The sequence below is a fragment of the Podarcis melisellensis genome (genome assembly GCF_964234715.1).
Source record: "Podarcis melisellensis genome assembly, chromosome: 17".
NCBI lineage: Eukaryota > Metazoa > Chordata > Lepidosauria > Squamata > Lacertidae > Podarcis > Podarcis melisellensis.
This window is the reverse complement of record NC_138534.1, coordinates 13,927,411-13,950,138: the sequence shown is the minus strand read 5'-3', so window position 1 is coordinate 13,950,138 and position 22,728 is coordinate 13,927,411. Positions and strand designations below refer to the sequence as shown.

At 46.0% G+C, this 22,728-nt stretch overlaps 1 protein-coding gene across 2 annotated transcripts; it reads right to left on the bottom strand.

The window, feature by feature from the left end:
* Nucleotides 1–2,450: 2,450 nt before the first annotated feature.
* Nucleotides 2,451–22,330, bottom strand: LOC309360126 (cyclin-dependent kinase 4 inhibitor B-like). 2 transcript variants are annotated; one of them, XM_081894726.1, is made up of 2 exons: nt 21,734–22,330; nt 2,451–2,838 (listed from the first exon to the last, which is right to left on the bottom strand). In XM_081894726.1, the coding sequence occupies exons 1-2, from the start codon at nt 22,034–22,036 to the stop codon at nt 2,566–2,568; spliced, it is 576 nt and encodes a 191-aa protein (XP_081750852.1). In that variant the 5' UTR covers nt 22,037–22,330; the 3' UTR covers nt 2,451–2,565. The 2 variants fall into 2 exon arrangements, with proteins under 2 accessions (XP_081750852.1, XP_081750853.1); XM_081894727.1 differs by lacking the exon at nt 21,734–22,330 and adding an exon at nt 7,440–7,633.
* Nucleotides 22,331–22,728: the final 398 nt, after the last annotated feature.

Genomic DNA, 22,728 nt, shown 5'->3' with positions numbered 1-22,728 from the left:
TAAAAATCATCTAGCCTAACCCCCTGCAATGCAGGAATATGCAGCTGTGCCAGACGAGGATCAAACCTTGGCCCTATCAACACTACACTCTTAACCAGATTTTGACATTTTTTTTCTCTCCAATAATCTTTCCGAATGCAAATATCCTTTTCAAGTCTTTTCAAGTCTTCTGGTCTTCCCCATCCTTGAATAAAAAGCTTAGTGAGAAGGAGGCGCCTGTATAAGACATCTAGTTTGTTCACACCCAATAGCAAAACACACCTGTCAACCTATAGAGCTACATATATTCATTTGCCAAAAATGCAGGCCTTTGTAAGCCTTCTTAGTTAAACAAAATTGGTGAGATATTTTTGCCTGATGCATCTGTGTGTGGCTGGCTGGAGAGAGAGAGAGAGAGAGAGAGAGAGAGATGGTAGGTAGGTAGATATAGATAAATAATATAGATGATAGACAGGTGTATTTCCCTAAAGAAACCGTTGACTTTCTCTCTTTCTTTCTTTCTTTCTTTCTTTCTTTCTTTCTTTCTTTCTTTTTCTTTAATAGCAACCCATTCGAAGTCGGATCAATTAATTAGCGTGGTGGCATAATTATCTTTTTCGCCCCTAACAAGCTTTAGATTTCCATAACAATCAGAACTATGCATATTCCCACTTTTTTTGTTTTGTTTTTACGCCACTCTGGTTGAAAAACGGGCCCTTCGCTTGTCCGATCCTTGCGCGTGAACAATCATTCCTTTATAGTCCTTTGGCTGGAAAAGGGACGGGGCTATTGACTTAATTTTAGTCCACCTGCCAAAGGATAATAAGTAACAAAATAGCTTCATTCTCGACAATGGTTTGTCGCTCTTGCACTTGACCATAGTCTAGAGACTGACAGTGGATGTTTACGTTAGCTGCTTAGCGTGAAATTATCATTCCTCCTTTTCTTGATCGTGTGAAGGGGCTCATCCAGCGACTGTCATCTAATGCTGGTTCGCCTCACACGGCACATCTCTAGAATTATAATAACGTGGGAATGCTCAATAGGAGGGAGGAGTGGGAGGCGGCGGTTCGGAGGGATGTGTGACATTGTTGTTGTTAAGATAATATTGATAAATTATTATTATTATTATTATTATTATTATTATTATTATTATTATTATTATTATTATTGAACGCCGTATATCTCCAGAGCTCAGGGCGGTTCACAATATAAAAATACATAATACAAAATAAAAGCAAGAACAAGAACAACCCTCAATTTAAAAGGACATCGGATGTCAGCATACTTAGAAAGTTCCCCTCCACTTACTCTGCGTTGCGCTCCTGAGGCCCGAGTAAAGAGGGTTTTTTTAAGTAAATCAAGTGGAAATAGCACAGTACAGACATTTTTTAAAAAATTAAATAAAGAGGAAATGGCATACACGCCACAGCCATAATTCAGAAATGCGCGTTAGAACCATTTATTTCCATAGAAATTTTAAGTGCGCGTAGTTTTGTACGTGGCCTCTATTTTGACTAAGGTTAGCATAGTTAGCAGCCTTCGGTCCACGCGAGTAGAGAGGGGAGAGCGACACTTGTTAAATATGTATCACTCTACTCGGGTAGGGAAAGTGGACAGTGGTGGTCAGTGGTGCCTCTTAAAGAAAGGCTTTCTGGGAGAAGCTATATTCTGAATAAATCCTCTCTAATTTTATTAACGTACTTAAGATGATTTCTAAGCCGCTTGTGCAAAGAGCTCTCTAAGCCGTCTACAGATAAATTTGTAGAGGAAATCCAAAAGAAGATCCTCCCACCAGAACGACCTGCAGGATTCGAACTCCCCACCGCCTGGATTTCCTCTCCGTCTAATCATGATCTGGACCTTGGAAGGCCAGACAATGAGATCCTCTCTACTAAGATGCTTATCCCCAGATAAGCGTGTTTTGCATTGCTGGATCCTATACATGCCTACTCACAAGTAAGGCCCTTCGACTGCCAATAGGAGTTTGCTCGCCCCTGAATGCTTATGCGGTTGCAATGTTACAAACTCTACTTTCTGCAATTCAAATCCGCGTCAGGCTTGGTGTGGAGAACAAACGTCTTATTCCAACTGAGTTATTTTAAGTATTATAAACTCCTCCTTTTTCCTGCCCCTTAACTGAAACTCTTTATATGTGTGTGCCTTGCATCGCAACTGCAGGCACAAAGGACAGCAAATGAACAGCGTGAGCCTGATCCCCCCCCGAAAATATATTTTGCAGCGTTTAAAGAGGGGGGGAATCCTCTCCTTCGGCTGTTGCTGATAAAAAAAGGAAGGAAGGAAGGAAGGAAGGAAGGAAGGAAGGAAGGAAGGAAGGAAGGAAGGAAGGAAGGAAGGAAGGAAGGAAGAAAAAAGGAAGGAAAAAAGGAAGGAAGGAAGGAAGGAAGGAAGGAAGGAAGGAAGGAAGGAAGGAAGGAAGGAAGGAAGGAAGGAAGGAAGGAAGAGGCAACTTACTGCAAAAAAAACTTTATTTTTTGGCAAAGAAGACCCATGCAAAATAATGCAAGGGAGAAGTGCTACCATAAGCATAAGCAGCATTGACCATAGCATTAGATCGTTGCTGGATTATCTCCAGGATTCCCCGATCGCCAGCTGGGCCAGATAACGCACGACGTGGCGTTGCCCATTCTCTTCAGCCACGTCGACCGGGAGGCGCCCTCTGCGGTCGGGCAGGTCGAGTCGGGCTCCGCCTGAGCGCAGCACGCGCAGCGTGTCCAGGAAGCCTTCCCGGGCCGCGTCGTGCGCGGGGCAGGAGCCGGTGGAGGGATCGGGCACGTTGGGATCCGCTCCCCATCGTAGCAGCAGCTCGGCCACGCGCGGGTCCCCCATCTTCATGACCTGGAAGGCAAAGGAGAAGAGATGCGCCGTCAGTCCGGCGCCAGCGCCGCGCTCCGCCTAGGATTGGCACTAGCTGCGTGGTCCGATTCTACGTATTCCATTTTCGGTGTTCTGAATTAAAGAGGAGGAGGTACCCCCATGACCGGGAAGGGGAAGAAAAGGAGGCAGTGAGAGATTTTACTTTCTTGGGCTCCATGATCACTGCAGATGGTGACAGCAGCCACGAAATTAAAAGACGCCTGCTTCTTGGCAGAAAAGCAATGACAAACCTAGACAGCATCTTAAAAAGCAGAGACATCACCTTGCCATAAATAAAGTAAGCGTTTATGTGATGCTGACACAAAAGCTTTCCTGATATACTATGTACAGGAATGAAATTTTAATTCCTTCCCCTTTCCTCCCCTCTTCTCTTTTCCCTCAAGCTCATATTGCCTGTAACAGGAATGTCTCACTATGAATATGACTGATTTGTTTGAATCAGTCTCTGAAAACAAAAAACTCTGTATGTTCTATTGTGGCCCAAAAAAACCATTTACTAAAAACATATTATATATATATATATATATATATGTTTTTATATATGTACAGTATACTGTATATGTATATGTATAATATATACATATATATACACTGGTATATATATATGTTTTTATATATGTGTGTGTGTGGGTATGATTTTATTTCATGATTTTCTTGGGTCACGCTAGAACACACACACACACACACACATATATACATATGAAGGTCACTGGGGGACCTTTGGCCAGTCACACCCTCACAACCTAACCTACCTCACCGGGAGATGTACTCCACCCTTGAGGTCCTTTGAGGAAAGTAGGGGTGTAAATGTAAATTGTGGTTGTGGTGATTATTGGTTTTGTTTTGTTCTTATTTTTATTGTGTACTTTGTGGTTTTTAATATTGTAATTTTATGTTGTGAACTGCCCTGAGATCTACAGATGAAGAGTGGTATAATAATAATAGTAATAATAATAATAATAATAATAATAATAATAATAATAATAATAATAATAATAACAACAACAACAATAATAATAGACAACCACTCTCCAAATAAGCAGAAAGGGGTTTACTCCCAGGCAAATGTATACTAGTTCAATGAGATTTACAGCAGAATCCTAATCAGGTCTATTCAGGATCCTATTAAATTCAGTGGGACTTATTCCCAGGTCTGTAAGGGCAGGATTGCAACCTTAAATTTCACTAATCTTTTGGCACAGAAATATATATATATATAAAATTGTCCAGTAGCACCTTAAAGACCAAGTAAGTTTGTTCTTGGTATGAGCTTTCGTGTGCATGCACACTTCTTCAGATACACGGAAACAGAAGTCACCAGACCTTTATATATAGTGAGAGGGTGGGGAGGGGTATTACTCAGAAGGGTGGTGGGAATAGGTGTGGTAGACCTGTTGACATTTTGAAATATTTTTAAAAATATATTTCTACTGCGTCAGACCAACACGGCTACCTACCTGAATCTTTGGCATAGGTATTTCGGGGAGGAGGGAGCGAAGACCTAGCGAGTCTTACTTCGAAGTGGACAGGCTCAGGACATAGCTGTCAACTTTTTAAAGGGAATTTCCCTTTAAAAAGGGGGAATGTTGACAGCTACGGCTCCGGAAAACCTTAGCGCAACCTTAGAGGGATCCTGCCCTGGAGCACTGTCAAAAAGAACAATTGCCCAGTTCCATTTGATAATTCTGAAAGCACCGCGTGTCGCTTACGGTAGTAATTTTGGTATCTCACTTGTGCTAACTGGATAATCAAACTGAAATCAAGAAACAACATCCATCCACCGCTGTCTCCGCTTTGTCAATCCGGGAAACCTCAATGGGCGATTCGACTGCCGTCGGAGCCGAGGAGGCTTAAGATCGCTCAGCTGTAGAGCAGCTCCTGCCGACTCTTTCCCCGTACAGTGGTACCTCGGGTTAAGTACTTAATTCGTTCCGGAGGTCCGTACTTAACCTGAAACTGTTCTTAACCTGAAGCACCACTTTAGCTAATGGGGCCTCCTGCTGCCGCCGCGCCGCCGGAGCACGATTTCTCTTCTCATCCTGAAGCAAAGTTCTTAACCTGAAGCACCATTTCTGGGTTAGCGGAGTCTGTAACCTGAAGCGTATGTAACCCGAGGTACCACTGTACTTCTAAATAAGTAACACGTTTTTTAAAAAAAGTTATAATACGAAATAATTGACTTAAGAGTGGTTTCAGTCAGTGGGACTTTATTAACGCGAGAATCTCAACGTTAGATTGAGTAGATTTATTGAGTTGATTTATGTCAAGTCTCCGTTTCACACCCTCCTCGCAAAGGAATCGAACTGAAAACCACAATTGAATTCAGATGGATTGTGATGAGGAGCGGGGAAGCAGTTTGCCTTGCAAGGGTCGCTCTTTTGAGAAGGAAACGGAGGATGGTGGTCTTACTCACTGCTGGGAACGTTCCTGGGCCCTGTTCCATCCTCCGTCAAACCTCTGGTCCATCTAGCGAAGCCTTTCTTTACACTGACCAGGCATGATCGTGATCTAGCCGTAGATCCTGGTAGATCTTTGGCCCCTGAGTGATCTCCCCCCCCCCAATAAAAAAGGGGGACCCTTGGGCTTCCTAACAAAAGCTCAACAACTTTGGTCCACTGTCAGGTTTTTTACACAGTGGTACCTCGGGTTAAGTACTTAATTCGTTCCGGAGGTCCTTACTTAACCTGAAACTGTTCTTAACCTGAAGCACCATTTTAGCTAATGGAGCCTCCTGCTGCCGCTGCGCCGCCGGAGCACGATTTCTCTTCTCATCCTGAAGCAAAGTTCTTAACCTGAAGCACTATTTCTGGGTTAGCGGAGTCTGTAACCTGAAGCATATGTAACCTGAAGCGTATGTAACCCGAGGTACCACTGTACTGTGAGCAGATCGCAGTGTATTTGGAGTCGGCTCTCCAGGATTTGAGGCAGGGGATCTCTCCAGGACAGTCAACCCCGCCACGCAAATATTGTGCTGTACCACAGAGGGACACCTTTTCTCCATACTGAGACACATGCTGATGGGACTATATGGTCGAACATTTATCAGATTTGAAAGACGGAAAACAGTTGTGGGATGCCTTTGGCAACGCCGGTAGCTATATAATTCCAAAAAGGGTTGGGAGCAAAAATGAAAATAAAAATCGGTAAATAATTTACAGCCCTGCCCAAGCCTAGCCATATCTTCTCAGAAATACTTGAGTTCCATCTAATTTGACCTGCGCTGTCCTACACACGAGTAAGTATCATTAAATTCAATAGGGCTGACACCCAGCTACGGACTCGCGTTGTTAAAGGTGTCTTTTTTTAAAAAAAACAAAAACAAAAACAAAACAGAATCAAGAAAAAGATCATTCATAGCGCATGGCTATCCAAGTCTACTCAGAAGCAAGTGCTACCGAATTCAGTAGGGTCCTGCTTCCAGCTAAGTGCGCACAGCTAAGTGCAGCCTAAGAATCAGCTCTTCTACACAAAGCGTTGATCGAGAGCTAGACACCCCCTTCCCCCCTCTGGTTATAATGTTTCTTAGGAGCATTTCCGGTTTCTGATTATTATTATAAAGAAAATATAACACATACTTTTCTCCAGTGCTTAAACCTCGCGGGGAGTCTTGCGCCTCAGAGGCTCCCCACCCTTTAATTTTATTTTTGCAAAAGTGTCTGTTCCTCCTCCAACAAATTAATACAGAAATCAGCTTTGCAAAAAATAGGTTTCACACAAATTCCTGGGTGTTTCTAACAGTCGCCATCCACAGAGAAGCCAGCCATTTTGGAAGGTGGGCAAGAGCATTTTGTTGTGATGTAGAATAATGCAGATTAAAATGGAGGTCCGTCAGGACGGCTCCGAAGCAACCCGAATTGCTCAAAGGCGCGATCGCCTCACTTTTGCGACCGGAGTTTGACGCTCCATTCACGCCGGCAGTTAAGAAATTCTATTTATTTCCTGGGTACGTGCCTTCCCCCGGAAAGCCACGTGCTGAAGACCAATGTAAGTTAGAGAAAGCGCACGTCCTAAACGGCTCCTTAAGAGAAGATGATAATTGCTATTTAATATGGGGATTCGTTGAGGAGGAGGAGGGGATATCTCTCGCCAGAAACGAAAGTGGATATATAACTTTGAAAATGAGGTATCCCTTGAAGCGGAAATATATTTCAGAAGGTGCTTAGCAGAGCTAGGCTACTCAGAAATGTTATAGGAGTGTGCGTGCATGCGCTAGTGCAAACCCTGCTGTTGACGGAGAAAAATGGTGCGAAAGAGAAGAGAAATCCTTTTATGGGCAATTTCCTAAATCTGTCCCCTTGACAACGACAAAGAAAGTTTATTTGTCCTGTTCTCCAAAATCTTTCTTTACAGCAGCAGAGGTAAGCTCACAGATTTCCCCTCCCCCCCCCCGATTCTCTCGCTCTCCTATTACCGACCCATCCCCCGGGGTTCCATTGCAACCTTTCCAAGCCCGCTTTTGCGCACCAGATGCGTGCCCGCACTTAGGACGGAAAGCCGCGGTTTGAGCGCTTTTTTTTCCTTTTTATTGTCAAACAGGCAGCCCGTTCCGCCCTGACCACTACCTGGATCGGACTCCTGCCGAAGCAGTTCAGGCCATTGGGGTCCGCTCCCGCATCCAGCAGCCTGCGCGCTTGTGCCAAGTTCCCTTCGGCGGCCGCGCGAGTGAGCGCGTTGGCTTGCTGCGTCCCCATTCCGAGTGCGCCACGCGTGTCCACGAGGCAGGCCGACGCGATGCGGTCCCACCTCGATCGCGCGCGGCTGCGTGCGCGCACTGCAGATCCAATTGGGTGCAGGAACTATAGCCAGCGCCCGCCCCGCCCCGGACGGCAAATGACAGGCGCACTTTCAGCGAGAGGGGGCGGGGCTCTTGGCCCTGCTTGGCCCGCACCAAGCCTGCTCGAGGGCGCAAGGGGGAGGCGGGCGCCGCGGCATTGCCAAGCTGTTTTTTTGCAGAGAGAGTTACTGGGTCGTCGAGCCTGAGCTTAAATGTTACAGGTTACATGTGCGTTCGGACCGTTAGATTTACTATAGTGGCAAGCTGCAGTGAGGGGGCCTTTTTTAAAGTCTCCTTGCATTGCCGCGCCTAGATTGCTGTCTCTAGATGCCTAGATGCATTGGGGCGAGGGGGAATGCTTTGTGGATATGGGTTGACTTAGATGAGATTAGCTCGAAAAGCGCACGTGGCCTTTCTCTGCCCAGAGCTCTTTCACTTGCAAATACCTAATTCTCCCTGAACAGGGCATCTCACTCCTTCTGCAACCCTTCCAGACCGTAAAGAAACTGCGGAATGGCTGTATGGATGGACTCGCGAGCAGGATTTGAACTATGAGCAGCAGAAGGAATTAGAGATTAAAGTATTGTTGTCATGCTATAAGAGATAGAAAAGAAAACACCACGGGAAACGGGGTGGGAAGTCCACGAAACAGAAAGAAAAATTATTATGGATTGGAGTGTATATCATAGATTTGTGGAGTAGGAAGGGACCCTGAGGATCATCTAGTCCAACCCTCTGCAAGGCTGGAATATGCAGCTGTCCCATACGGGGATCGAACCTGCAAACTTGACGTCATCAGCACCGCACTTTAACTGAGCTAACAAGAGGATCATATGTTAAACTTTTGAAAATTTAATAAAATATAATTTTAAAAAAGAATTGCACAATGTAGATGATAGATGAGATAGACATGATAGATGATAGATAGATGATAGATAGATTAGATAGATGATAGATAGATAGATAGATAGATAGATAGATAGATGATAGATAGATAGATGATAGATAGATAGATGATAGATAGATGATAGATTAGATAGATAGATAGATAGATAGATAGAGATAGATGCTAGATATAGATAGATGATAGATGTAGATAGATAGATGATAGATAGATAGATAGATAGATGATAGATAGATAGATAGATAGATAGATAGATATAGATAGATATAGATAGATATAGATAGATAGATAGATAGATAGATAGATGATAGATAGATAGATAGATAGATAGATAGATAGATAGATAGATATAGATGATAGATAGCTAGATAGCTAGATAGCTAGATAGCTAGATAGCTAGATAGCTAGATAGATAGATGATAGATAGATAGATAGATAGATAGATAGATAGATAGATAGATAGATAGATAGATAGATAGATAGATAGATATAGATGATAGATAGATAGATAGATGATAGATAGATAGATAGATAGATAGATAGAAAGATAGATAGATAGATGATAGATAGAGATAGATAGATAGATAGATAGATAGATAGATAGATAGATAGATGATAGATAGATAGATAGATAGATAGATAGATAGATGATAGATAGATAGATAGATAGATAGATAGATAGATAGATATAGATAGATAGATATAGATGATAGATAGATGATAGATGATAGATGATAGATGATAGATGATAGATAGATAGATAGATAGATAGATAGATAGATAGATATAGATAGATATAGATAGATAGATAGATAGATAGATAGATGATAGATTAGATAGATAGATAGATAGATAGATAGATAGATAGATAGATAGATGATAGATAGATAGAGGTGCAAGGGGTAGAGATCAAGTTATGAATGAAAGTCGGATTCTCCCCTACTCCCTTCCTCTTCCTCCCCCCAGAAGAGTTGAGCCTGCTTCTAGCTGCTCATTGGTATAGCAAAGCCATTTTAGACACAAGACATCTTATAGTCTCATGCACTTGGACCCAAGTCTTAGAACTGGGAGTCCTTGCCCCGGAGAGCTCTCTCAATATGAAGCAGCGGCCTAAATCTTTATGCTTGCTTTATGATCTCAGATCATATACAGGTTATGCAGCTCATATAAAGAGCCATATTCCTTTGCCGTCAGTTTCTCTCCCCCTTATAATGATTTTATGTTTAAATGATTTCTTCTATACTAAAGGATTATAGTTTACTACCCTGGGGGAGTTCTGGGTGAATCTAAATAATAATAGCACCATGCATAGAACTGAGAACCTCAGAAAAAGAACATCCTATATATAGTTCTATGCGCGATGATGGAGGAAATCTCACGGAAGCAGGCAGCGAGATTTGCTTTCAAATCAACCAGACGCAAGGCAACGGCCTAAGAGCCATAGAAGGCGCCTGAACTGAACTCGGCGATATTTACTCCGAAGTAAACTTGCTTAGCAGGCCGAGGATGGGCAGCCTTTGACCCTGAAGGTGTACCGCCCCCCTCCCCAGTCCCTTGGTCGTGCTGGATGAGTCCAGACAAATCTGGAAGGGCGCCGTCCCTCATCCTGGGGACTTCAGCCTGCAACAATGTCCCAGGACCCAAGCCCTGATGCGCACAGATGGTGGCCGCTCAGGTTTCCATGGAGCTCAACGGGACTGTCTTTTCTCTCTCTCCAGGAGCGTGCCTATCCCCTCTCTCTAAATCTCTCCCTACCCTTTCCACACTGCGCCCCCATTTACTTTCCTCCCTCCTTTCCTTGACGGCTGGGGGCGTGGAGAGCTTCTAGGTTGAGGAAAAGACGCCACTCCACGAAACCACGTTGAATCCCAGCTTCGGAGAACGACAGGATAGAATGACTACTGCTACTAATGTGTATTTGTGTGTTCCACTTGACCGCTGCTTTTCACCCTAGCCTACCCCGCAGGTTTTTTTGCGGATAAAATGGGGCAAAGACCAAGGGCGACTGCTAGAGAGCTCCATTATTAGGGTCCACAAAATGAATCAGAAGTCCCCAAGTTCTCAGTGGCTTTCCCTAGTGTTTTCTCTTTGTCTTTGTTAAATGTCTCTCCTTGTGGTAAATGCATCTCCAGGCTTCTCCACACGCTGAGTGATTTCAAAGCAACTTCCTTAGGCTGAATGCTATGCGCACTTACCTGGGAGTAAGCCCCATTGAACTCAGTGGAGCTTAGTTCTGAGTAGAGGTGTATAAAATCGCGCTGTGACATCAGTGAGCAGGGTGGACTCGCTGGAGCTCCTTTCTTGAAGAGCAGAGGGAAAGCAGAGGGATTTGCTGACGAACGGGGACAGCACAGGCTTTGCTTCAGGAGCCCAAGGGATGAGACAAGATTTCATCGCCCAACATGTGGTCCCGTGTGCTAGGGACCGATTAGGGTGAAATGTACCTCAATACCCTTTTGCATTTTTGCCAAAATAAATCTGATTGCCTGACTTTTTCGTTGTTTAGCTTTAGGCTGGAGGGGGGATTCCAAAGTTTTGTTTGTGTTTAGTTATTTAATCCCATATTTTGGATTGCTTTCCATAAAACACCTCGGAGCGTTTTGAGGGGTGATATGATAACCATCTCCAAATACCTGAAGGGCTGTCAGATCGTGAATGATGGAGAAAGTTTGTTTTCTGCTGCTCAGGTGGGTAGCAATGGATTCAAATTACAATAAAGGTAATTCTAGCTAATTTTAATTTGGTGACGAAATTAAAAGACGCCTGCTTTTGGGGAAAAAAAGCAATGACAAACCTAGACAGCATCTTAAAAAGCAGAGACATCACCTTGCCGACAAAGGTCCGTATAGTTAAAGCTATGGTTTTCCCAGTGATGATGTATGGAAGTGAGAGCTGGACCATAAAGAAGGCTGATCGCCGAAGAATTGATGCTTTAGAATTCTGGTGCTGGAGGAGACTCTTGAGAATCCCATGGACTGCGAGAAGATCAAACCTATCCATTCTGAAGGAAATCAGCCCTGAGTGCTCACTGGAAGGACAGATCCTGAAGCTGAGCTCCAAGACTTTGGCCACCTCATGAGAAGAGAAGGCTCCCTGGAAAAGACCCTGATGCTGGGAAAGATGGAGGGCACAAGGAGAAGGGGACGACAGAGGACGAGATGGTTGGACAGTGTTCTCGAAGCTACCAGCATGAGTTTGACTAAACTGCGGGAGGCAGTGGAAGACAGGAGTGCCTGGCGTGCTCTGGTCCATGGGGTTACGAAGAGTCGGACACGACTAAACGACTAAACAACAACAATTCTACCTATACATCTGGAAGAACCTTTTGACAGTAAGGGCTGTTGGACAGGGGAACGGACTTCCTCCGAAGGTGGTGGACTCTCCTTCATCGGATTGTTTTTAAACAGGGGTTGGACGGCTCTCTGCATTTCAGATAGTTGGGTTATATGACCCTCAGAGTCCTTTCAAATCTTACACTTCTCTGGTTCTGTGAATTCACACACAAATTTCAAGCGTGATAGAAGGAATCGCACTTTTTAACCTCTGAAAAGCTCCTAAGTATTAAAATTTTTGCTTTGCGAACATTTCTGGGAATTGGGCGAGGGGGGAAAGAGCAGGGAGGTGATGAATTATAAACTATGCAGTTTCTCAAAACTGTCCCGAAGTAAAATGAATTATCTACTCTGTCACACATATTTGGTACACCCAAAGTAAACTTGCAAAGTTCTTAGCCAACAGCAAAAAAAATACGATTTGTCCTCGTTAATTTAGCATTCTTTGATCAAAAGGTTGCATTAGAAATACGTTGCCACCATCCTTCAGTAGCAAAAATCTTCTGTGGAAAAGAATCTAGAGTTCGTTTTCGGGCTAATGTGGCGTTCACGCGTTTTGTTAATACTCTTAAATCAGTAATTCCCAAACTTGGCTTGTCCCACACTGGTGTGTCTGCAAGAGAACTGTGTAGTGTGTTGTTGTGACAGAAGGATCCTGTAGCTTTTTTCCAAGTAGGCCTATATTAAGAGTAGAAAATACCTTTCGAAATCGTGCTCTCCTGCGGCGTCCGGACAGCTCCCACCCTCCTGCTGCAGCCTCGAAGGCGGAATCATTCAGGACTTTGCAGGGGTTCCCCACGTCGAGAGGAGGGTGAGAGGAGAGGAGGAGGGTCGCATCCATTGCCAGGCGGATCACAGGTCTTGGGCATAAGGGGGGAGGGCAGGGGCCAGCTGCCCCCCCCCAATCAAGTAAGTAAATAAAAATACTCACTGACCGATTGCATCGTAGATAACTCGGTTCTGCCCCACCCCACAACATAAAGCCTGTTCCCTTAAAATAAATCCTGGCTACGCCCATGTCATTGGACCTGTGGCTTGGGTTATCCAAGGGATACAGTGGTACCTTGGGATACAGACGCTTCAGGTTACAGACGCTTTAAGTTACAGACTCCGCTAACCTAGAAATAGTACCCCAGGTTAAGAACTTTGCTTCAGGATGAGAACAGAAATCGCGCGGCGGCAGAGGGAGGCCCCTTTAGCTAAAGTGGTATCTCAGGTTAAGAACAGTTTCAGGTTAAGAATGGACCTCCAGAACGAATTAAGTTCTTAACCCGAAGTACCATTGTTCTTGTAGCTTACAAACACAAACACACACACACACACACACACACACACACACACCATAAGAGCCGGCTAGATCAGACCAATGTCCAACCCCCGCCATTGACCAGCCAATGAGAAACCCTCCAGCAGGTTTGAGCACCAGAGCCCTCTGCTCTCTTGTGTTTTCCAACAACTGGTCTTCTGAAGCTTTGCTGCTTCTGACGATGGAGGCAGAGCCGAGCCATCGCGGCAGCTGGCCGCCCATCGCTCTCTCCTCCCTAGGCTTGCCCAATCATCTTTGAAAGCCATTCAAGTTGGTGGCGATCTCACGGCCTCCTGCGGGAGCCAGTTCCCTAGTCAGACCGCGCGCTGTACGAGCCCCGAACCGCTCAAAATTCAGCTTCATTGCATGTCCACGAGTTCTGATGTCCAGGAGACAGGGGGGGGGGGACCTTCCTCTTTTCCCTTTCTCCATGCCACGTTGAACTCCATAAAACTTCTCCCATGACACCTCTCAATTGCCTTTTCTGGTAACTCAAACCGCTTCACCTTGGTTCTTAAGATGGGCGCTTCAACAGTAAGCAAAAAAGAAAAAAGTACCCCCCTCGCTCGCACCCCCCAGCCACACCCCCACACTAATGCAGAGTTATAGTCAGGGGTGCTAACTTCAATAAAATATTGGGGCGGGGGCGGGGGCGGGTAAGCAGCGCCCCACATAATCAATCACATGGCACAAGGAAACTATTTGAATGGGAATGCCCATTAACAAGAGGGGTGGGCCGGCCTCCTCAAATATTTTATTGGTTTCTATGGTTAAAGCTGAGACGGGACCCTCAAGCAGCGACAGTTACTGGGGAATTTCCTGAGGCAATTGAACCGCTCATCTGCCAATGAGAGAGGCCTGAAAGGTCTCTTCAGCTCCCCAGAGGAAGTGGGCAGAATATGATGATCTTTATCACCCAACATACTTGGCGTAGCCGAGGGGTGCAAGTAAATCAAGAAAATCAATAAAAAATACTTAACTGAGTTTCTGCTCCACCTGTTGTTATTGTTTAGTCGTCTTAGTCGTGTTCGACTCTCCATGACCCTATGAACCAGAACATGCCTTGGAAACTCTCACTTTTTTCTCAAAGCTTCTCCTTTTTTATGTCCATGGAGTTTTCTTGGCAAAATACTGGAGTGGTTTGCCGCTTCCTTCTCCAGGTGGATCACATTTAGTCTAAACTTTCGGCTATGACCTGTCCGTCTTGGGTGGCCCTGCACAGCATAGCTCATAGCTTCTCTGAGTTATTGAAGCCCCTTCGCCACGCCAAGGCAGTGATCCATGAAGGGGATCCATGAAGGGGATCATGGATCAGTGATCCATGAAGGGGTCTCCTCCATCTACCCCAAGATAAAGCCTGGCAACGCCCATACCTGCATACGAAGAACAGGCAGGTTCTCCCAGCTAGCCAAAAGGGCACCATCCAGACACACGACACAGGAAGCAACAAGCGTGGGGGAGCCCAAAAATTTGTACAGCTACAAACAATCAAATAATATTTTGACTGGGGGGGGGGGAGACCCTCAAGCGGAATCTCCGCCGAGGAAGAAAGCGCACGCTCATTGGCCACTGCATGCCTCCCGCTTCTTAAAGGGCGGGCGAGGGAAGGCAAAAAGGATGGCTGGATCAGGGGGCGGAATGGCGTGCCTTAGAAAAGGGCAGGGCTGGCTGGCTGGCTAGCTGGCACACTGAACACGAGGTGCACTTCATATTTCAGAATTTCGAGGAGGCTCCCACTTTCGTCAGCAGTTGTAGTAAGCAAAAACCAATCAATAAATGGAAGGAGAATTATATATGAAGAGCTGCTAGCGTCTCTAAAGTAAGAGGCATCCGCTTCCGACAGCGAATAACCCACAAATACGTCAGGGAGGCTCACTGAAAGGACAGACCCCCGAAGCTGAAGCTCCAAGACTTTGGCGATCTCATGAGAAGACTCCCTGGAAAAGACCCTGATGCTGGGAAAGATGGAGGTCACAAGGAGAAGGGGACAACAGAGGACGAGATGGTTGGACAGTGTTCTGGAACAGACCAACATGAGTTTGACCAAGCTGCGGGAGGCAGTGGACGATAGGAGTGCCTGGCGTGCTCTGGTCCATGGGGTCACGAAGAGTCGGATATGACTAAACGACTAAACAACAACAGGTCAGGGAAGCGATAGTCACCCTTTAGAACTAATGTCAGTGTAGTGGAAGAAGCAAAGATCACCAGTGTCGAAGCAATGATTCTTCAACATCAACTTCGTTCGACTGGTCATGTTGTTCGGATGCCTGATTATCATCTTCCAAAGCAACTACTCTATTCCAAACTTAAAAATGGAAAGCGTAATGCTGGTGGTCAACAAAAGGCATTTAAAAAAAAAAAAGTAGTATAAACACCAACAATTGGGAAACATAGGTCTACCAACGCTCCAATTGGAGAATAGCCAAAGGTGTCATGGACTTTGAAGATACTGAAACTCAGGACGGAAGGGAGAAATGTGCTAAGAGGAAGGCATGCTTGGCAAATCCTCACCGGGATCAACTCCCGCCTGGAAACCAATGTCCCATTGTAGAAGGAGGTGTGGATCCAGAACTGGCCTCCACAGTCACCTATGGACACTCTGTTAAAACCGTGTTCATGGAAGACAATCTTACTCGTCTACGAGGGATTGCTAAAGAAGAAGAAGATCCACCCTTTGCCACTTGCGTGTCCCAACCCCTGGCAGCCCGGCAGCCTTTGAACTCTTTAAACGGAGCCATTGAGATAAACATGGCCAAGAGGCCCGTCTCCTACGAATTCGCGCCTTTCCAGTCTCAGTCCGTCTCCTCTAACCCAACCGCCATCCCAGCATCGCCTGGCAGCGAATTCCAAAAAGGGGTTGTGGGAACGAGCGCGGCGCTCCCGGGATGCGGTGCGATATGTAGTTTAGCTCCTAGGCCTCCCTGGAGAGAAAAGTTTGAGTTGAAGCAGTAGGCCTCTTTCAAGCCGAATAAGTTTGAGAGCTTAAAATTAAAATGGAAAAAAAGAAAACGAAAGCGAAAACAAGCGCTTCCCTATACAGCCTTGGTTTGGGAGAGAGGAAAGGAAGAGTCTTCGAGCATCCCATGTGAAACAACCGAAGTGCCTTCATTCAGAATGGTCCGTCTTGTCAATTGCCAGGGGCCCCAAACGCGTTAAGCCTGGTCAAGTTCAACAGGAGCGCTAAAGACAGTGGAGGCTCTGTTGAAATGTTTTAAAACAAACTGTTCTTTATTTACTTCCTGCTTTCTAAATGCTGTTTGATTATTTGATGTTTTATATTTTTATTTCATTAAGTCTTTTTAATTGTGGAATATTCTGAGAGCTTTTTATTATAAAACAGTATATAAATTTAAGGAAGAGCATGCGATTTGTAATAAAGAGAGAAATGTTATCTTCAGGGGAGGGGGGAAAGACGGTGACTTTGAGTCCCCCCCCACCTTGCCATCAATTTATTATCATTATCATTATTATTAAATGGGATGAACACCCAAAGAACACTCGTGCCAAGTGTTTAGGCTTTCCGGGCCTACAAAAATGGTGTTTAAAGCGACTGTAGAGATAGAGAGATCCTGGCGCGTCAAGCTTCTTCGATGGCAGAGTTTATCTGCCGTCTGCACGCCGGTCATAGGAACGGGCCCTATTGAAATCAACGGGGCTGCTGGGACCAGAGCGAACGCAAAGACTCTGAGAGCCGGATCCAGGCCGCGTTCGCTCCGCAGTGAACGGCACTAGTTTAAAATGCCCTTCATTCGCAGCCAGGTCGCCCAGCGCCCTGCTCGTGTCGGTTTGGATCAGGGTGTAAAGAGTCAGGGCACAGGGGACAGTGATCACTGACCTACCCATCTGTGCTGGATTGCGCTTTAAATTAGAGAGGATAGACACCTGGGAACGCAGAAACTGCCTCATACAGAGTCAGGCCACTGGTCAATTTATAGGTCAGTATTGCCCAACACTGACTGGCAGCAGATCTCCGGGGTTTCAAGGAGGGTGTCAATCCCAGCCACACTTGGCGATGCGCGCCGTGTGTGTGTGTGTTGGAAGGAGCTCCTTTGAGGGGCGAGGGCCGCCCCTCTTCTTTGCCATTCATTGGGTGGCAAGGCGGAGGCTCATTTGATTTCCCTAGACCTGATCTTCCTTCTATGAATCCCACAGCTAACGCGATTCACCTTATCGAGACTACTCTGGAGAAAGGGAGCCAGAGAGGGAAGAATTTCACAACAATAAAATTCTCTGCCACCTTCGCTTGAGAGTAAAACCAGCAGCCTTTGCTTTTCAGTGTATGAGGGGATTGCAGAGTCCGAGACAAAGGCGGCTTCGCTGACCATCTCCTTAAGCTCACGCAGGCGCCGTTGAAACACGGCCTCTTCCTCTCTCGCCATTGACAGACGGGGAAACTGAGGCACACCGCTACAAGCAGCTTAATGCATTCTAGGAGTAAATAAGTAAATTAATTAATTAAAATCCACTCTCTCTACGTTTAAGAAGGGACCCTTTCCTGCCTTTTCATAGTTTACTGTCCCAAGATTTGTTCCAGGCCCACTCTCGAAAACCTTGCTTTTGTTTTTCATATTAAAACAATTCTAATAAAAGAAGAGCTGTGCTCCATTTTGATCCTCCTGAAGGCAAGGAGGGAGGACATCTTGCTTGCAAGAGAGGATTGCGCAACTTCCTTTTTAAAGAATATATATATATATATCTATATTTGCTTTCGTATATATATATATATATATATATATATATATATATATATGCTTTCGTATATATATATATATATATATACCCATACAGTATGTGATAGTGGTGTTCATTCTATCAGGAGCTTACTCGCCTACCTCGTTCAGCAACGACTTCATTTCTGAAATCTCCAAGTTCCTGTTTTCAATTTCTCTGCTAACAGGAACAACCCTCTAAAAAATCAGGGGCAGGGCCGGTTGCCTGTGTCCCCAAACAATTCCCCATCTCCCCATACAGGTGTCATAGAATGATTGGTTGGGGATAGGCGGGGACTGCTAAGTCCCCTGGGTGCGCGTGATCCTGCAGAATACGTCCTGCAAGGCCACGCGCCGCCCCTCGCCTCTCACAGGCCTTAGAGAGGAATGACCAGAAGGATGCGCGCAGGCGTGTATCTTTTACCTGTGGCTCCTTCTGCGTGCAGACCCGCTCCTCGCCTCCCTACACCCCAAATGCTGGGCCCCGCTCTCCGAAATTCCGGCAGATTCCCGAGGCTGGCAAAGAGAGCCGCGCAGCCCTCTCTCCCACCTGCAACGAGACCCCCTCGAGCCCCCTCCCCACCAGAGAGCACGCTACAAAAGTGAATGGGGTGACACTGCGTTTGCTCCGAACGCGCCGCTTGCGCTCCGTGACGGGATGCTCTGGGCGCGCACTTTGGATCGGAACCCTTAGGAGGGCTCGTCGGGCCAGCCGCTCCAGCTGATCAACAGCAGCTATACTGTTGATTCAATTGTTGCGGGACGCAGGCGTGTGGAGCCCGGTCCTGCGCTCAGAAGTATGTTTACTCGGAAGTAAGTCCTACTGAAGTCAAAGCGGGTTTACTCCTGGGTGAGCTAAGGCTGCAGTTTTAACCCTATTTACGTGGGAGTAAGATTGCAGCCTTACTTCTCAGGACTGCAAAGGCCCAACCCAGGCTTACGAGGGAGTAATTCTCACTGAACACTCTGGGATCGTCGCTCAGGATTGCGTTGTAAGGCAGGCAAACTGGGCGGGATCCGAAGATCCTGGGGGGGGGGAGGCGTTAAGGATGGCCTAAATCTGCAGAGATCTGGTCTGACCGGAGTGCACGGAGCTACAGCGGATGCAAACGCATCTGGTTTGCATTCCAGCTTTTTTCTGAGGAGGTTACCATCGTCGGAATTCTGAGAAGAGACATAGCTGTTACAGGAATCCAGTAGATTCCAACGGGGAAACCCAATTCCTCTACTGCAGCGAAGAATCTCGCAGCACTCTAAAAGGCTTACTGCGCTCCTATGTGCTTAATCGGAAGGAAGGCCTATGGCATTCAGCAGCGCTTACTCCCCTGTAAATACGTATAGGGTTGCATGCATAGGGTACAGAGTAGGCGTACACAGGGGTGGGGTGCAATAAACGCCTCGTAGCATGATCCGCGCATGAAAACCAGAATGAATTCAGTACCACTTACTTCTGAGTAGATGCGCCTAGGATTGTGCCGCAAACTTGCTGCTTTGGTGACCTCTAATTCTAGTCAGAGTTGAGAAAATAACGGTTCTCCATTATAATAAAATATTTTGCAGAGGGGAGAGGGTTGAAGAGAGACCACCCGCATTGCTGTTCTAAAGCGGCAATTGCCAGAAGACGAACCAGACAACCACGAACCAATGCAGCTATTCCAAGTTATTAGCTCAACCATTTCCCTCTTCGCTTTGCTCTTTAGCTTGCAATTTTAGCACAGTGAAGTCCGTGGGAGGTGCCTGTTGATTTTTACTTTTATTTTTTAATATTCAAACTGGGCCAAAGTGCTTAATCTTGCCTTGTCCTCGCCCCAAGGGTGTTGCTCGACATGATATACTTTTGGCAGGCTCGGGCCCATAAAAACTGCCCAGAGATTCTCTGCAAACGATCGTAATGATTACAACTATTTTTTTAAAAAAATAAAATGTGAAAGCACGAGAGAGTTTATTTAAAGTGGAATAGAGAATTCATTACTTTACGAAATTCAAGAAAGTTCTTGAAAAACTACCCAAAAGGAGTGCAGCTTCAAAAACGCGGGTCGAGACTGTAAAATGCATCTGCCTTTATCTATAAATCTTCCTATCTATAAATCTTCCTATTGCGCAAGGAATATCTATGGTGCATATTTGAACTTAGAAATATTTGTACAATAGTAATACCAAAAAAAAAGATCAGTGTAAAATAACTGTGACAGCTCCCTTTCAAAATATCCTGTGTTAGTGCTAAACTCTTGTCAATTAGACTCCAAGGAGTCTGTCCATCCGCTGCATTTCCCAATTTGCCTTTCTATTTTGATCCCAGAATTTCATGCTTTCGGCAATTAATTTCGGAGATCGGCTTTCCGGCGAAATAAACCTCAAAATATTGCACGTTTCTTTGTTTCGCAGAAGGAGGCCACGCTCTGAAGGAGCCCACACACACACCAGGCGAGGATAACGTTTTGCTCTCTTCTAGGAAATTAATTCGCGCAGCTAATGCCCAGATGTCATTGGGAATAAATATTGCCCCATTAAAAAAACCATTTTTAATATTATATAGTGTCCCCCACATTGGACAGTATTGAGTTTTTATTTTTCGTACAATAAGGAGTTTTGTAAAGTGAAAGTCAACATGCAATATAATGAGCTCTTTGGAAAACAAACAAACATGCAATTGTACTTAATAGCAACAAATCTGAACAGAGTTAAGAAAAGGGGGTGGCAAAAGTTGGCATTTTCAGATCTATTCCTAGCTGAGCACCTCAAAAATGTAATTAAGATAGATACTGGATTTCGGAGAAGATTTCTCCACACACACCAGTTGCAACATACACACTTTCAGCTTTGCACAGTTCAGTAACTCCCTTTTGTGCCCTCACAGCCAAATAATAAGTACTAAGTTTACAAAAAGCCCCCTAGAATATAAACGATTGTGGTTATCGCAAGAGACTAAATGTCGTGGTCCACAACTACCGACAATTTCAGAACGTGCAGTGCTGCTTTAATGTGCACAGGCCTACCTAATCTAGGAAGAGAAAACAAAGAAACAGGCTGGATCTTCGAGGCCTATTTTTTTATTAATGCAATCTATTTCATTTTGTACTGAAATATTATGCACATTATCTGTAATCTCATTTCACTCCTTAGACAACCCTAAGGGGATTTCTCGATATGAATGTTTGGTGGTGAAGAGTGTTTTTGTGAGATTCTTCTCTCAAAATGATTTGTCCCCATTTAAGCAGCCTTCTATGCAGTTGAATGTGCCGACCAGTTATTTGTTCTGCTTCTAATGTACAAAGATATATGTCATTCATCTACCTTTCCGCCGTTTGTTTTACCTGCGAGTCTCATCTTTCACCGAAATGAGCCCCCCCATACATAAAACACATGGAATCTCTCATTTACAAAGCACACAAATAAGCATACTCCAGATCTCTTTCTACACATACATACATACATACATATATACATACATACATACATACTCAGGGGCATTTCAAGGTATAATTAGCCTCCAACAAAAGACAGATCGATTACGGATGAGCTATCTGCTCCTTTCAGGACTCCAGACCAGGGACATGATGGAGTTACTTTCGAATTAAAGATGTCCGCAGTTCTAAACCTAACCAGGGCAAACAGATTCCAGGAGTTCTAACAGTGCGCTCACCACTTGGGGGAAAAAGGGGAGACTTGGCCGATGGAAATTTCCTGGCTTTTGTTCACTAGGAAAAGGAGTTCTATAGAATAGATAGAACACACAAACAGAGAGAGGGGGGGAGAGAGGGAGGGAGAGAGCGAGCGAGATGGAGAGAGAGAGGCAGACATGCGTCTAAAAGGGCTTCGCCATTCCCTTACCTGTTCCGGGCCGAGGTTCCAGGCTCGGCGGGCTGGCAAGGCTTCTTCCGCACGATCAGCACCAAGGAATGGTGGAGCGGCCTTCTCCTGCCCGGGTTCCTCAGGAGATCTCGGATGAGCTTCACCAGAAGGGGCTTGAGGAGACGCGGCAGCTTCTTGGGCCTGGCGCAGCGGATGGTGCATTTGACGCGGGTGCCCATCGGGCCCGTTGCTCCAGGGGCGAAGCTGCGAGGGGTCCGTTGGAAGGGAGAGCGCACGCGGATTCTCTCCTTGGCGCCCGGGGGTTGGGCTGGCTGCTGGCATCCGGGGGAGAAGAGCAGCGTGTGGCGAGGGGGGGGGGGAGCGGAGAGGGAGGGTGGCTGGGGGAGGGGAGCTCCTCTCTCCAGAGCCTAATGTAAGCAGGTTCAGCTCCCTGGCACTCTGCCAAGGAGGTTTCACGTTGCCCGCGTCCCCACAGGCGCAAAAAGTTACTCCCCTTCCGTTCCTCCCCGACCGTTCCCTGCAGATGTCCTCCTCCTGTTGGTTTGGGCCACACCATGCTTCAGTGAAGGGGAGGAGGAGGAGAAAAAGAGCTTTAGAAGGAGATCGCTCTGCACTGCCCCCCCCCATCATCATCATCACCATCACCATTCCCTTTCCTCCTCCTCCAGCCACTGTCTCTCCTCCCCTTCTGTTTCCATTCGAAACGTCAAAGGAGAAATTGCTAGGTGGAAAACACGCACCACCATCTGACCCGACCGTGCAGCCAATCAGGAAGCCGCTCGGCGATTTTGTTTGTTTTAAACGGGGCTGCAGCTGAAGCCACTTCGCTTTCGGCCCGCTGCGCTGCCGGGAAACAGGCGCGCGTGGCGCAGAGGGAGCGGGCGGCTTCTTTTCGGCCCAAACCGGTCTCCACCGGTGAAGGGGAGGGAAGGGAGGCGGGCCGAGAGCGGCCCTATCGGGGCAAGGCTGCGGGTAGCGGGCAGCCTGAACGGGAGAGCTCGCTTGCGCGTATC

Excerpts from the sequence above, each read along its gene's own strand:
- LOC309360126 (XM_081894726.1), bottom strand. The coding sequence starts at position 22,036 with ATGCCAGCAGCCAGCCCAACCCCCGGGCGCCAAGGAGAGAATCCGCGT. Across the intron at positions 2,839-21,733 it reads GGAACCTCGGCCCGGAACAG|GTCATGAAGATGGGGGACCC; the intron begins GTAAGGGAATGG and ends TTTGCCTTCCAG.